This window comes from Eublepharis macularius, chromosome 1, assembly GCF_028583425.1.
Source record: "Eublepharis macularius isolate TG4126 chromosome 1, MPM_Emac_v1.0, whole genome shotgun sequence".
In the NCBI taxonomy this organism is placed as follows: Eukaryota; Metazoa; Chordata; class Lepidosauria; order Squamata; family Eublepharidae; genus Eublepharis; species Eublepharis macularius.
Genome location: NC_072790.1, coordinates 38350487 through 38363034, shown reverse-complemented (window position 1 = coordinate 38363034; position 12548 = coordinate 38350487). Strand labels below are relative to the sequence as shown.

Genomic DNA, 12548 nt, shown 5'->3' with positions numbered 1-12548 from the left:
TGTAACATTTCCAGTATGCTGATTCTTTTTGCTTTTATTTACTTCATTTATACCCTGCCTTTCTCCCCAGTGGAGACCCAAAGCAGCTTACGTTGTTCTCCTCTCCTTCCTCCCCTTTATCATTTCAGCAACCCTGTAACATAGGTTAAGCTGAGAGAGAGAGAGAGAGAGAGAGAGAGAGAGAGAGAGAGAGAGAGAGAGAGAGACTTATCCAAGGTCACCTAGCAGACTGGAGATTCAAACCTGGGTCTCCCAGGTCCTAGCCCAACTCTCTAACCACTAGACAATACTGTTTGAGGTGTTAGTTTTGTCTTTTTTTCCTCTGCAGCTCAGTTAGGTGTTTTTAACATGTGCCACCTTCAGTCTCTACAAACTGTTTTGTTGTTTATACAGTCAGCAGGCCATTCCAGTGCTAAACACTGTGGTGTTGGCCCCGAGGCTCCTTAATGCAGAGGGCTGGATGGGAGTGGTGATGCTGCTGGTAGATTCTCCCCACTGCTGATATTTTAAGGTTAAGCAGTATTGGCTGCCATAGAATGTTCTAGTGTGAGGTTCAGGGTCCAGTAAAGTTGGGTTATGGGGGAGGGGGAGAGAGAAGCTGTTGAGAAGCCGAGCAAGCGTGTCCTAATGCTTCCTAAAAAATCTGGTGTCGATAGGGGAGGACGCTAAATGTGGTTTGTATGTGGCTTCTTTTCCAATTTAATTTTTTATCTGAACCAGCTGCCATGAAGCTGACTGTCATATATGTAAAGTGCCATCCAGCTGACTGAGGGCAACCCCTCCCAGGTTTTTCAAGGCAAGAGAGGTTCAGAGGTGGTTTGCCATTGCCTGCCTTTCTGTAGCAACCCTGGACTTTCTTGGTAGTCTCCCATTCAAGTACTAAGCAGAGCTGACCCAGCTTAGCTTCTGAGATCAGATGAGACTGGGCTAGCCTGGGCCTTCCAGGTCAGAGTAGACTGTCATGGCTGTACTTACATTTCTGGAGTCCCAGGCAGAATTTCTACCCCCACTGGTTTCCCCATGCCTGCTGATGGCCTTGCTTGGATCTGAAGATTGTGACCAAACTGCCAGCTCCTATTGCTGACTTAGAAAACACTATTTTAAATAAAATAACTGGGTTGGATCCTATGAACCATAAATGGAGTTCACTCAGAACAGATCTTTCTCCCATCCCTCTGTAGCCTCTTGTGCTTCTTGCTACAACCATGCTCCACTCTGCTAGTCAGGGTCTCCCTGACGTTCTGAAGCAATGTCTGCGGAATTGGGGAGAGAAGATGTGGTTCACAATTCTATTATTGGTCCGTAAGATTCAGTCTTCCGTTATTTCATTGACTTTATCAGGGCTATGTTTGTTGTCTGTTGTAAGCTTACCTGGGAAAAGGTTGCAAGCTGAAATATATTTTGGCAGTACCTCTATCATAGAGTTCTCCCATTTCACTCTTGCTGGCAGTATCTGAAACCAAGAACACAATCCACGTAATAATGACACAACTCAATGTGCAAGCTTTTGCGTTCACTAAAACTCTTCACCGGACTGGATGTTGCAAAAATTTTAAATGAGGGGGCTGGGGATGGGGGGAAACAGATTTCTCAAGCCATAATCTTAAAACTTGTTCATGCCAGCATTCTGTGCGTAATGCTGAGTTAGATGTACAGATTTAAAACAGTGCAGGTGTTGTGTTTCATGCTAGTTTTCTGGGAGCAAGAAGTGTCAAATGCTTTCTCTACGTTAAAAAAAATAGTGCCTGTATCTTTCAAACGCCAGGCAAGATTCACAGATCCTGTGTAGACTGAGAGCAAAGGAATCTCTTGGTGGTCATAGTTTAACAATGCTGCAGAAAAAAAATTTAAGGCAACACACAAGGTATAAAGTCAGTTGAAGCCTACAAGAGAGTAAAGCACAAAATGCCGTCATGAACAGATCTTAAGGTGGTGGTGGGAGACACCGGCTTCACCCATACTTTTTATTACTTTATTTTTGTAACATCCAGCCTTTTGAAGATTTCTGGTGAACCCAAAAGCTTGCATACTGTGTTGTGTCATTTTTCTCGGTCCTTATAAAAAGTATTCTGTGGACTGTATTCTTGGTTTTGGATTTTGCATTTGGATCCACATGGCTGCAGACATCTTCTGCCTCTCTGGCAAAATCAGCCTGATGTAAGCTGAACTGAGCAGCAAAACTTCTGATTAAAAGAGACAGAAAATAGGCCCAGTTTACTTAGGACAATTATTTGCAGAAGGCTGCTAAATGAGAGGGGTGATTAAAATGTGATCTTTATTTCATGTTTCTGTCATTCAGAGGACTACATTCGCTATGCTCACGGTTTAATATCGGAATATATTCCTGAAGAACTGAGCTCTGCATTAGCTAAATATTTACGGTGAGTGAATAGTATAATCCAGCTTTGGGAAGTGCAGGGGAAATTCGCTGACAGTTGCTGTGACATAGTATTTCCCCAAATCTTAATTATCTAGTTAGTTTTTACATGTTGAGAAGCAAGATCCATCCGTTTCATTACCTAGTGAAAGCCCAGCGTAACAATAATTATAATCCTTTCCCTCCCCAACTATGCCCCAAAGAGCAAAGTGTCTTCAGTTCATGAAAGAGGCTCTTCTGCTAGGTGCCTCATGCAGGAGGAAAACACTGCCTTTAGCAAGATTTATTCATGGGCCTTTCCTGCATGCATGTAAAAATATAAAGGCAAATATTGACAAGAATAGATCTAGAGTTTGTCCCCTTTTTTGCCTTTTAGACTTCCAGAAGTTGCAGTTCCTCCAACAGAGCCACCGTCAAAGGTAAGAAGCAGCTGAAGATTAGCTAGATGCTATTGACTAGTTTTACACCATGCTAGGACAGGAGAGTGGTGAACACATGCACTGCGACGCTGCTGCTTAGGAGTTGTTGGAGAGAAGGAAAGGCAGAAATGTCTTGAAATAATTTCCCCTTCTGTTTATAGTGAATGAACATCAGGTTGAAAGCACAAAATGTTGCCGGCTTTGCAAAATACTGAAGCAACCCAAAGAACTTTTGCTTTTGATGGGTGACTCAATCTTACACAATGACGCCCAGCCCCAAACTACATGTCATTGAAGTTTCATGATTTCTGATTAACTTTGTGGGGGAACTTGGAAGGAACTTTGCAAAACTGACATAAGTTCACAATCCATATGGAAATAACCTGCGGCAGGAAGCAAGGAGAGAAAGCAGAGCTGGTTCTGGGTTGTGGGGGGACCCTTAGCAAAATGCTCTGCAGTGAGTCCCTTCCAAGCCATGAGAAAAATAGAAGAGATAGCTAAGCTAATGGAGTCTGCTTCAGGCGGGTAGCCGTGTTGGTCTGCAGTGGAAGAGCAAAATTCAGGTCCAGTAGCACCTTAAAGACCAACTAGATTTCTGGGGTCTGATGATCTTAGGAGCTCTTGCTTTTCAGCCTGGGTAAACAGGCAGCAATCACCACCACTCGCTTGCTTTCCCTCTTCAACTGTGGTGGTATCTGCTGCATCTCCTAGCAGTTTAGTACTGCCTGCCTCCTGACTATGTGGCTGGAAGACAAGGAGGAGCCACCGTCTCCGTTTTTGGTCATGCCGTTGCATTTGACGAGAGGAGGAAGTGGGCAGATCCAATCCTTCTGGGTGGGAACACAGTGACAGGGTAGGCTGCAATCACTGCTGCTGCACAATCACTGCGCATGAGCAGGGACCTGAAGTCTTCATGAAATTTCATGGGAGGAGGTGATCCGTCCCATGGCTCTTCTGCACAAGCCGTACAGGGATGAAGAAGTACATGTCTCTGACGAAGGCAAATGAGATTCGTCTTTGCACCATTGAATATTTCAAAGGCACTGCAACCTCCGTTGGCCTGGCAGTGCTGAAGAACAAAGAGAGAGCCGCTTTCCTTCAGTGGCACTTGGGCACTGGGCAGAGATGGTGGCTTGAGAGCGTTAGGAAGATTGGACTCCCTGCAGACCACCTTGCAGGACCCCCTTAAAGGGGCTTGGGGGGGGTACCCACTGCACATGCATGTTGGTGGATGTATAAATATTAACTGTATAAATATTCAGTTTTAGTGACTGTGCCTGTTTCTGGAAGCAGCCCAGAGTATTTGCGCTTAGTAGTTTGTTTCAGGCAAACTTCCACCATGGAGGATCTAAAATGGAATTTGCTCACATGCTCCCTCCTCCTTTTTTTATATGGCTCTCCTTTAACAAGCAACCGATGCTGATTGCTTCCCATCCAAAACATGGTTTTTGAATCTGCTTTGACACTTTGGAGTGTAAAAATTACGGTTCTCGCTGAAAACAAAGCCGTGTGTGAGACCAAAGCGGAGGTCCATGTGTTAATTTTTTGGTTTTGTTGCCTGGACGGAGGGCCTAACTATGCAGTACACTGTATCCAGGTCCCACTAAGCAGACTTGCACTCCCAAGTTCCCAGTTGCTGCTTAGGTGTGTGGGGGCCAGTTAAGATCAGGACTGTGACATGCAGGTAGAGGAGATGTAAACCTTTCTCCTGTGCCATTTTCATGACCTGAAACGACCCCTGTGGAACCACTGTTCGCCCCATTGGGGAAACTGACATGTGGCCTAAGTATAGTCAACATTTTTGATCCAAATACTTAAAAAAACGCAGCATCTACCTGTGAAGACGTTAGTGTGCCAACAAACAAAATGCAGCTGGGGAGACAAGGTACCTGATTATAATGGAGAGAGTCCAGTAGCACCTTTAAGACTAGCCAACTTTATTGTAGCATAAGCTTTCAAGAGCTTTCAAGAGTCATGCATCTGACGAAGAGAGCTGTGGCTCTCAAAAGCTTATGCTACAATAAAGTTGGTTAGTCTTAAAGGTGCTACTGGACTCTTTACTATTTTGCTACTCCAGAGTAACATGGATAACTCCTCTGGATCTATGACTATAACGGAGCCAGCCAAGCACCATTGGCACTGCCAGCATCTCAGGGGTTCACCTTGGGCTCTGACCCATGGCTATGCAGATATGGGAGTCCATGTCAGACATAAGCCATGCCTGCAACTTTCTCCTGCACTATTGGTCCCAGAAGTGCTGCCACTACCTCAGTTGCTTACATGGAGATCTGGCCCTGGGTGCCAAGCAAAAGAGCCTGGTGTACCACTTTGGGCACGCATTTGCCTTACCCCAGTATATCCCATTAGTGCAGTTGAGTTTCCCCAACAGCGGCTTCCCAGGGCTGTTTCAGGACAGAAGAATGGTGCAGGGGAGGAAGGCTTAATCTTCCTCTCCCTGCATGCCACCGTCCTGCTCTGAATTGTCCCCCATGTGCCTGAGAATCCTGAGGAGGGGCCATGGTTCAGTGGTAGAGAAGGTCCCACTCTCAATCCACGGCATCTCTGGTTAAAAGGACCAGGCAGTAGGTGATGTGAAAGAACTCTGCCTGAGACCTTGGGGAGCCATTGCCAGTCTGAATAGACCTTACTGACTTCAGTGGACCAATGGTCTGATTCCGTACAAAGCAGCTACGTATGACATATCATGTAAACTTAACCAAGAACAGCCTGAGCTCGTGCTTCCCCGATGGGACCTGGGAACAGCCTGTCGTGTAGTTAAGTCCGGAGCCAGTGCCTCTTTGGCTGAGCACATCCATCCCTTCTGTCTACATGGCAGCCCAAGCTGGAGAACCTTTTTTTAACATTGAAGAACCACATATTCTGTAATCCACAGTTGTGGATTATAGAATGGGACATTGGTTTAACATTGCAGAAAAGGAAAACGTCCGATGGGCCTGTAGAAGCTGAGGAAGATTATACCAAGTTTAACACAGTTGACCTCAAAAGCAAAAAGGTAGGTGGTATGTGTGCGTGTGTCTTTTTCTCCCTTACATTTCGGCAAACCATCGTGTGTCCTTATAAGTACTCCTTGAATCAGAAAAAAGGATAGCATAAGTATTTTCGGCAAGTACGTTCCACATGTGAGAAATAACATCCTATTTTTTAGAATAATGTCTTTTAACCCAATTTCTCCATTTATATGAAAGAATTTGTGACTGTTTTTAGGGGTATATTAAGCAGCTTGAATAGCCCAGACTAGCCTGAGCTTGTCAGAGCTTGGAAGCTCAGCAGATTGGGTCATGGTTAGTACTTGGATGGGAGACTACCAAGGAAGACCAGGGTTGTTACATAGAGGAAGGCAACGGCAAAACCACCTCTTCTCATCTCTTGAAAATGAGCCTTGAAAACCCCATGAGCGGTTACCATAAGTCGGTCGCAACTCGATGGCACTTAATTACATTTAATTATTAGCAAAACGATATTTGGGGAGAAATAAAAGGACAAGGTAATCTCTTCATTAAAGAAACAGTGATGCATTTTAAAAAACATACAGATGAAAATAGAAAAATGAAAGAATGAAAAATGCAGCCTCAAATTTCTAACTTTTTAAAGGAGATATACTCTAAATTTTCAAGTAACATTGCAGTGTGATGCTTTAAAGCAATTCATTCGATTATTCTGGTTTCTTCCACACAACCATAAGTCATTTATATGAGCGAGAGTCATGTAAACATCAAATTTAAGAACCTTCAGGTCAGTCCATTGCTGTTTACTTGGGAGTAAGCCCCACTGACTTAAATAGGACTGTTTTTCAAGTGTATCAAAGTAACACTATGATAGATGCAGGTGGTCGCAATACAATACCTGTACCAATATTTGCACAATATTAGGGGAAATATTTCTGATCCCATTTATTGAAAACATCCATGTAATCTGATCCCCAAGGAAGCGTGCAAGCAAATGATGAACCCTTCTTGTCGTGGATTTCTCATGCATGCAGCTGTGATCCAATGATTCCTATTTTCTCTTTAAGTGCTAAAATTAAATGTATAATAATTGTAATGTATATGTTTTCGTTGAGGTACACGTGCTAAGAGATCAGTGCAACAGGTACTTGGAGGAAATGAATAGTCAAAGCAGAGTAGGAAAAATGATGGTGCATTGGGGATTTTTTAAAATTATATATCATCAGAAGATTCCCTATGTATTTTGTATGCTGCTTTGTCAAGATCTGTAAGGCAACTTCAAGTGATACGTAACTAAACATTTTCCACTGCACCATGCATTTTTCTTCTCTGCTTTGACTCTGAATTGGTGCAGCCCTCTTTTTTGCTGGTGGGGAAAATATTGTAAGTTGGAACAGCTTAATTAGGATACCCGCTAGAAATACAGTATACAATATAGCCTAATTTTTCCTTTGTTTTACAGGCAAACAAGATGTCAGCTGCTCAGAAAGCTCTGGCAAAAGTTGATAAGAGTGGAATGAAAGCAATTTCTTCTTTTTTTAGTTCAAAAACCAAAACAACAAAATGAGATGGATTTGGGGGTACAATTTTGTTAAACCCTAGCTTCCTCCCCTTTCGTTTCCTGATGTTTCTTTAATTAAAATTAGGCCTTAGAAATGTTCAGTTCTAACAAGAGATTTAATACTGTGAAACTTAACAGTGCAATCCAATGAAATCAGTGGATTTAGGCTAAAGTAACACTTCATAGGATTGCATAGTCCTAATTTTGTTTTATAAAGTTTAGTCCTAGTCACAGTTATTCCAGCCTAAACCTGCTGAAATCAGTGGGTTTACACTGGAGTGACTGCATTGGATTGCACTGTTAATTCTATAAAATTCTTTAAGATTTTGCTCTGAATTTGTCCCTCTTTGGGGGAGATTTTGGTAACTTAGCGTTCCAGACAGAAGGCGTTGTTAATTAATTTGCAGCTCACATATTAGCCTGGTTACCACAATAAATTTATTTCACCAATGGTTCTTTGTTATGTGTCTTTCTTTATAGGGAGGGGGATGTGTTGTTTTGCTTCCTTTATATTTTTAAAAGCCTATTGAAATTTTCGTCGGATGAAAATCTTTGGAGTACTCTCCATTTATGAAGAATTGGGTGACGTGTGCAATCAAATGTGTTTTCTGTATATAGTTGTCTTGATTAAATGGTTGATTTAAGAATGTACATGATCCTTCTGGTATCATCCATGGAACAATGTAACGGCAATGTTTAAAACAGGTTGTACGTTCTTGGAGGGGGGGATGGGGTAGCCTGTTCCTTTGATAGCGATGGAACATCTGGAAAAAGTAAAAATTAAAATGAGAGATGTGGTATTTATAGGTGTGCTCCTTTTTTCTCTCACTAGATGTCAGTGCGTCACCAGAGGAAGAGATGATGGGGATAAAGTGACATTTGGATACCTTATTTTAAGCATGGAATATTCCAAGAATCCTTTTAAGGAAATGTCAGGTGTCTTGTAGGAATCTATCCAGGTGAGACTGATAAAGAGGAGCTTCAGGGGTGGGGTAGGAAGTGAAGCTAGTTTCCTTTCTAGCAGGTGGGGAGAGGGGCAGATCTCTTGCTTCAAGTATTAGATTTTATGCTTGCTCCTTGTGATCCAGGAAGTTCTTGTTTTTCTGTACGTTGCTTAGCTCCTGCCGTATGTTTTTATCAAACTCTTAATCTCACAATAGTAATAAATTCCACGGGAGGAGCCGTGTTAGTCAACTGCAGCCAAAGTAACCCAAAATCTAGTGGCCCCTAAAGACTTAGTGTAGTATAGTGGTTAGAGTGTCAGACTAGGATCTGGGTAACCTAGGTTTGAACCCCCAGTTTGCCATGGAAGCTTAGCTGGGTGATCTTAAACCAGTCACACACACTTAGCCTAACCTACCTCACAGGGCTGTTGTGAGGTTAAAATGGAGGAGAGGAGAACAATGTAAACGGCTTTGGGTTCCCGTTGTGGACAAAGACGGGGTATAAATGAAGTAAAATAAATAACAAATCTAGCATAAACTTTCATGAGCCACACGCGGCCTGCTTTGTCAGTTGCATGATTTTGCCAAAAACTTAAAACAACAATGCATTCTTCAGTATTTAAAGTACCACTAAACTTTGTCTTAATCTGTGAGTGGCTGATTCCGCACACGTTGGATAATGCACTTCCAATCCTCTTTATAGATCATTTGTAACAGATTTTTTCGTGTGCAGAACAAAAAATCCACCTCTAACGATTGATAAAGTGCATTGAAAGTGCATTATCCAACGTGTGCAGAATCAACCTAAATATGATTTTATTTTTTTTGAAGAAAAAACTACCATGTTTTGTGGGAAGAATGGTGATTTCATGTATATAACCCCAGAATACCTTTATGTTCATGGGTTATGAACACTTCAGTTTTTTCAAGACAAGATGTCTCCACTGCTCTCTTCCTCTGTTGTCCCCACAAGCAGGGAGCCAAAATCAAAAGCTTTCTCATTTTGTGGAAGTCTTTGATCTAACCCTAAGTTGGTGGCATATCCAAACTTGGGCTCTATAATGAACTGGGGTTTGTTTCTTGCCTGCAAAATGAGATCCAAAATCACCATCCTGGTTCAGAATTCCTGTTGGTGGATGAGAAACTAATCCAGTTTACTCTAGATGGAATATCACAACAAATTGTGATTAGATGAAAGAATTCCCAAATGAGAGAGGTTTCAGTCTCTCACCACTGCATGTGAAGGACATGCAGGGTGGGTGGGCAAAGAGCGCTCAAGCCAAGAATAAACCAGTCTTGTTCTCATGAATAAATTCCAGACTGTCATACTGAACACAGTCTTCCGCATCATTGCGCCATTTCCCCATAAATGTGCACTTCTTTTTAATGCCCTGCATACACTCCATGTCTCCTCTAAAGGTGGAGATCTCCCAGCATTCATGTTCATTGTTTTTGAGGGAAAATGGCCGCCTACTTCCAGATAATACAGTACTTGTTACTGAAACTGAAATGTGTTTTCAGTGTCAAAGGCCTTTGCTGGCATTGCCTGTTTGTTATATGATTACTAATTAGAGCTATAATACATCTGTGCCCACTCTGTGCACTAATTGTGTTTTACTTCCTGTGAGGCTTTTATAGCTATAATTTTAACCAAAAGAATAGATGAACTCTGGCTGTTTGGGTAATGCATGTTTTCTTTCATTCTCTGGCAGCTGGGTGCTTTCGCTCTTCCCTCATCTAGAAAAGGGCTGTGCAAGTACCTTGTAGCAAATCTATTCTTCTCTCTCACTCTGATCTGTTTTGTCACAAACTTGGCTTTGAAAAAAGCACTTGATAGAGTTTCACACAGCAGCTAATGTGGACGGGATCCTCTTGTATGAATCCTGTAGAAAGGCGGAAGCCTAGCCAGCTTAACAGGAAAGAGAACATTTTAAAAATAGCATTTTGTAATTTGAGGTGGTGGTGGTGGTGGTCTAGTCTTCATGTTTTAGCTTGCTAACAATGAAACTTTTATCTTAATTATGTAACCATATTTGTGCATGTGTAAAATACAGGGCTTTTTTTCAGCTTGGACGCGGTGGAACAGAGTTCCGGAACCTCTTGAAAATGGTCACATGGCTGGTGGCCCCGCCCCCTGATCTCCAGACAGAGGGGAGTTGAGATTGCCCTCCATGCCGCAGCGTGGAGGGCAATCTAAACTCCCCTCTGTCTGGAGATCAGGGGGCGGGGCCACCAGCCATGTGACCATTTTCTCCGAGGGCAACCCACTGAGTTCCACCACCTCTTTTCCTAGAAAAAAAGCCCTGGTAAAATAAATTCACTTGCCTCATGCTATTTTAAATATGTATCAATATTTCTTTAATCAAACATTATACTGATGGGGCGATGGAAAGGAGAGGCAATGAAAGTGGACAATAGTATATACAAAACAGTATGTATGTAAAAATAAAATGTAAAAGTAAAAATAAAGTACAAATAAAATATAAAAGCACCTAGACCAGTACAACCGTTCTACTAAAGGGGAGTCTTCCACCGGTGGAACGCACCTCTTCTGCCAAAGGAAGACTCAGTGCTTCGGAGGAAGGCTCCATTGTTAGCAAAACAGAGCCTTTGCATCCTGCCCTGTATTTTCGTTTTAAGTGGCTGAAGAATAAGGCAACTTTAAATGAATGAAGAAATGCTTTGAAGCAAAGAAACTCCATGTGCAGCTCAGAGCTGTGAGGACTAACAGAGCTTGTTGTGCCCAACTCGTGGCTGTGGAAAATAACCAGTGGCTGGCTTGCATCTTCAAAACAAGTTGTGGAGCAAAGGGGCCTGCCTAATTCATTACCATCTCAAAAGAGAATTCTTCTAGAATTTGAAAAGTGTGATATAGAGTAAGGGGGAGGAGCCTTCCCTCAGCACCCAGGCCAAATGAGGGAACCGTACCACACCATTTTCTCAGCATGGAAGTTCCTTTTTGCCTTTGCAGGGGCGGAGTTGAGATGGGATTGGCTGGAGACCAACTCCATGGCTATGTTTATGTTAGAGTTAGGATGTAGATCAGTGACATCCATCCGACATGCACTACCACCATCAAACCTTCCTAGCCCATCGCAACTTCGGCCACTGCATCAGTCACCTGGCACAGTAGCCAACAGTGTAATCCTAAACTGAATGACATCTAAGTCCATTAATTTCAACCAGTACAGAAGTGTGTAACTCTGCTTCTCATTCCATTATTAAATTCCCACCCCCTGCCTGAAAGAGGGGCTCATGGATATGATGTGGCCTCCCAGTCCTCTCTCATGATGCTGTGTCCTGGTCAAGATTTACACTCCTGAAAGGAAGGTGGGGAGTGCGGGTAGCAAAGTCAGGGTTAGTTTGTAGCTGGAAGGCAGAAAGGCAGGCTGAAAACTCACGGGATCCAGAGGAGGGGTCCTCTCCTCTAGGGCAGCAGTGGTTTAAAATTAAGAGTTGGTGTGTAATAGGTCTGAGAGTGAACGTCTCCTACTGGCTTCCTGGTATCCCACTAGGATCTACTTACAAAGCTTAACATTACACAAAAATAATTTTCTACCCATTGCAATCTCGTTCCTAAGTGTGTGCTTCAAAAGCAAAATTGCCGATGTTTCATACTGATATTTTAAAGCTGCTTTAAAGGTGTAAAGTACACCTAAAGTACACCCTTACTTTAATGCCTAAAAAATAATAGCATCTATCTAAATCCATTTTTAGTGATTTTATTGATATTGACTTCGTTTTTAATGTTTTTACTACTGTTGTGGGCCACCATGATCAGGTCTGGAGAGGCTGCCATGGCATACAAATATCCGTAACAAATAGATGCAACTCGCTTGGCTCGTCTTTCCCACCCTACCCTCTTTATTCACACGGCACTAACATCTTCATGGGTTGATTTTGCATTTCTTTTACTTACCCCACCATGTAGTGCTGTTGGCTGCACAAAGTAAATGGATACAAAGCTGTCATTTGACTAATTTTTACAGGCACATCTAAGTTCTCAAGAAGAGCCAAATATGTATGCATCTACGCCAGTGTAATCTAATAAAAATGTTTTGTTTTTTTTACTATTACGGACACTGTGCATTACCCCTAATTTAAATGAGTGGCAGCAAGGCAAATGGTGAGCATTGCTCTGCCAATGCATAAATGAAGTGAGAATGGGCATCACCTGCTGTTGTGCTGAGACATAAAAAGCAGATGCATGAGCGCCATTGCTGAGCACCTAACTGCTGAGCGAGAGAAATCATGCACAGTCATTGTCATTACCATCCTGGT

At 42.6% G+C, this 12548-nt stretch overlaps 1 protein-coding gene across 2 annotated transcripts in view; it reads left to right on the top strand.

Moving 5' to 3' along the window:
• The window catches only part of RNASEH2B (ribonuclease H2 subunit B), a 29290-nt gene extending 18936 nt beyond the window's left edge, over positions 1-10354 (top strand). The window contains exons 8-11 of one of the 2 annotated variants that reach the window (XM_054975186.1): positions 2300-2381; positions 2754-2796; positions 5729-5809; positions 7225-7775. In XM_054975186.1, coding sequence (XP_054831161.1) covers positions 2300-2381; positions 2754-2796; positions 5729-5809; positions 7225-7329 — 311 coding nt within the window. In that variant the 3' untranslated portion in view covers positions 7330-7775. Of the gene's footprint in view, positions 1-2299; positions 2382-2753; positions 2797-5728; positions 5810-7224; positions 7776-8155 lie in introns of those variants that run through there. The other variant, XM_054975197.1, reaches the window with a different exon arrangement.
• Positions 10355-12548: the final 2194 nt, after the last annotated feature.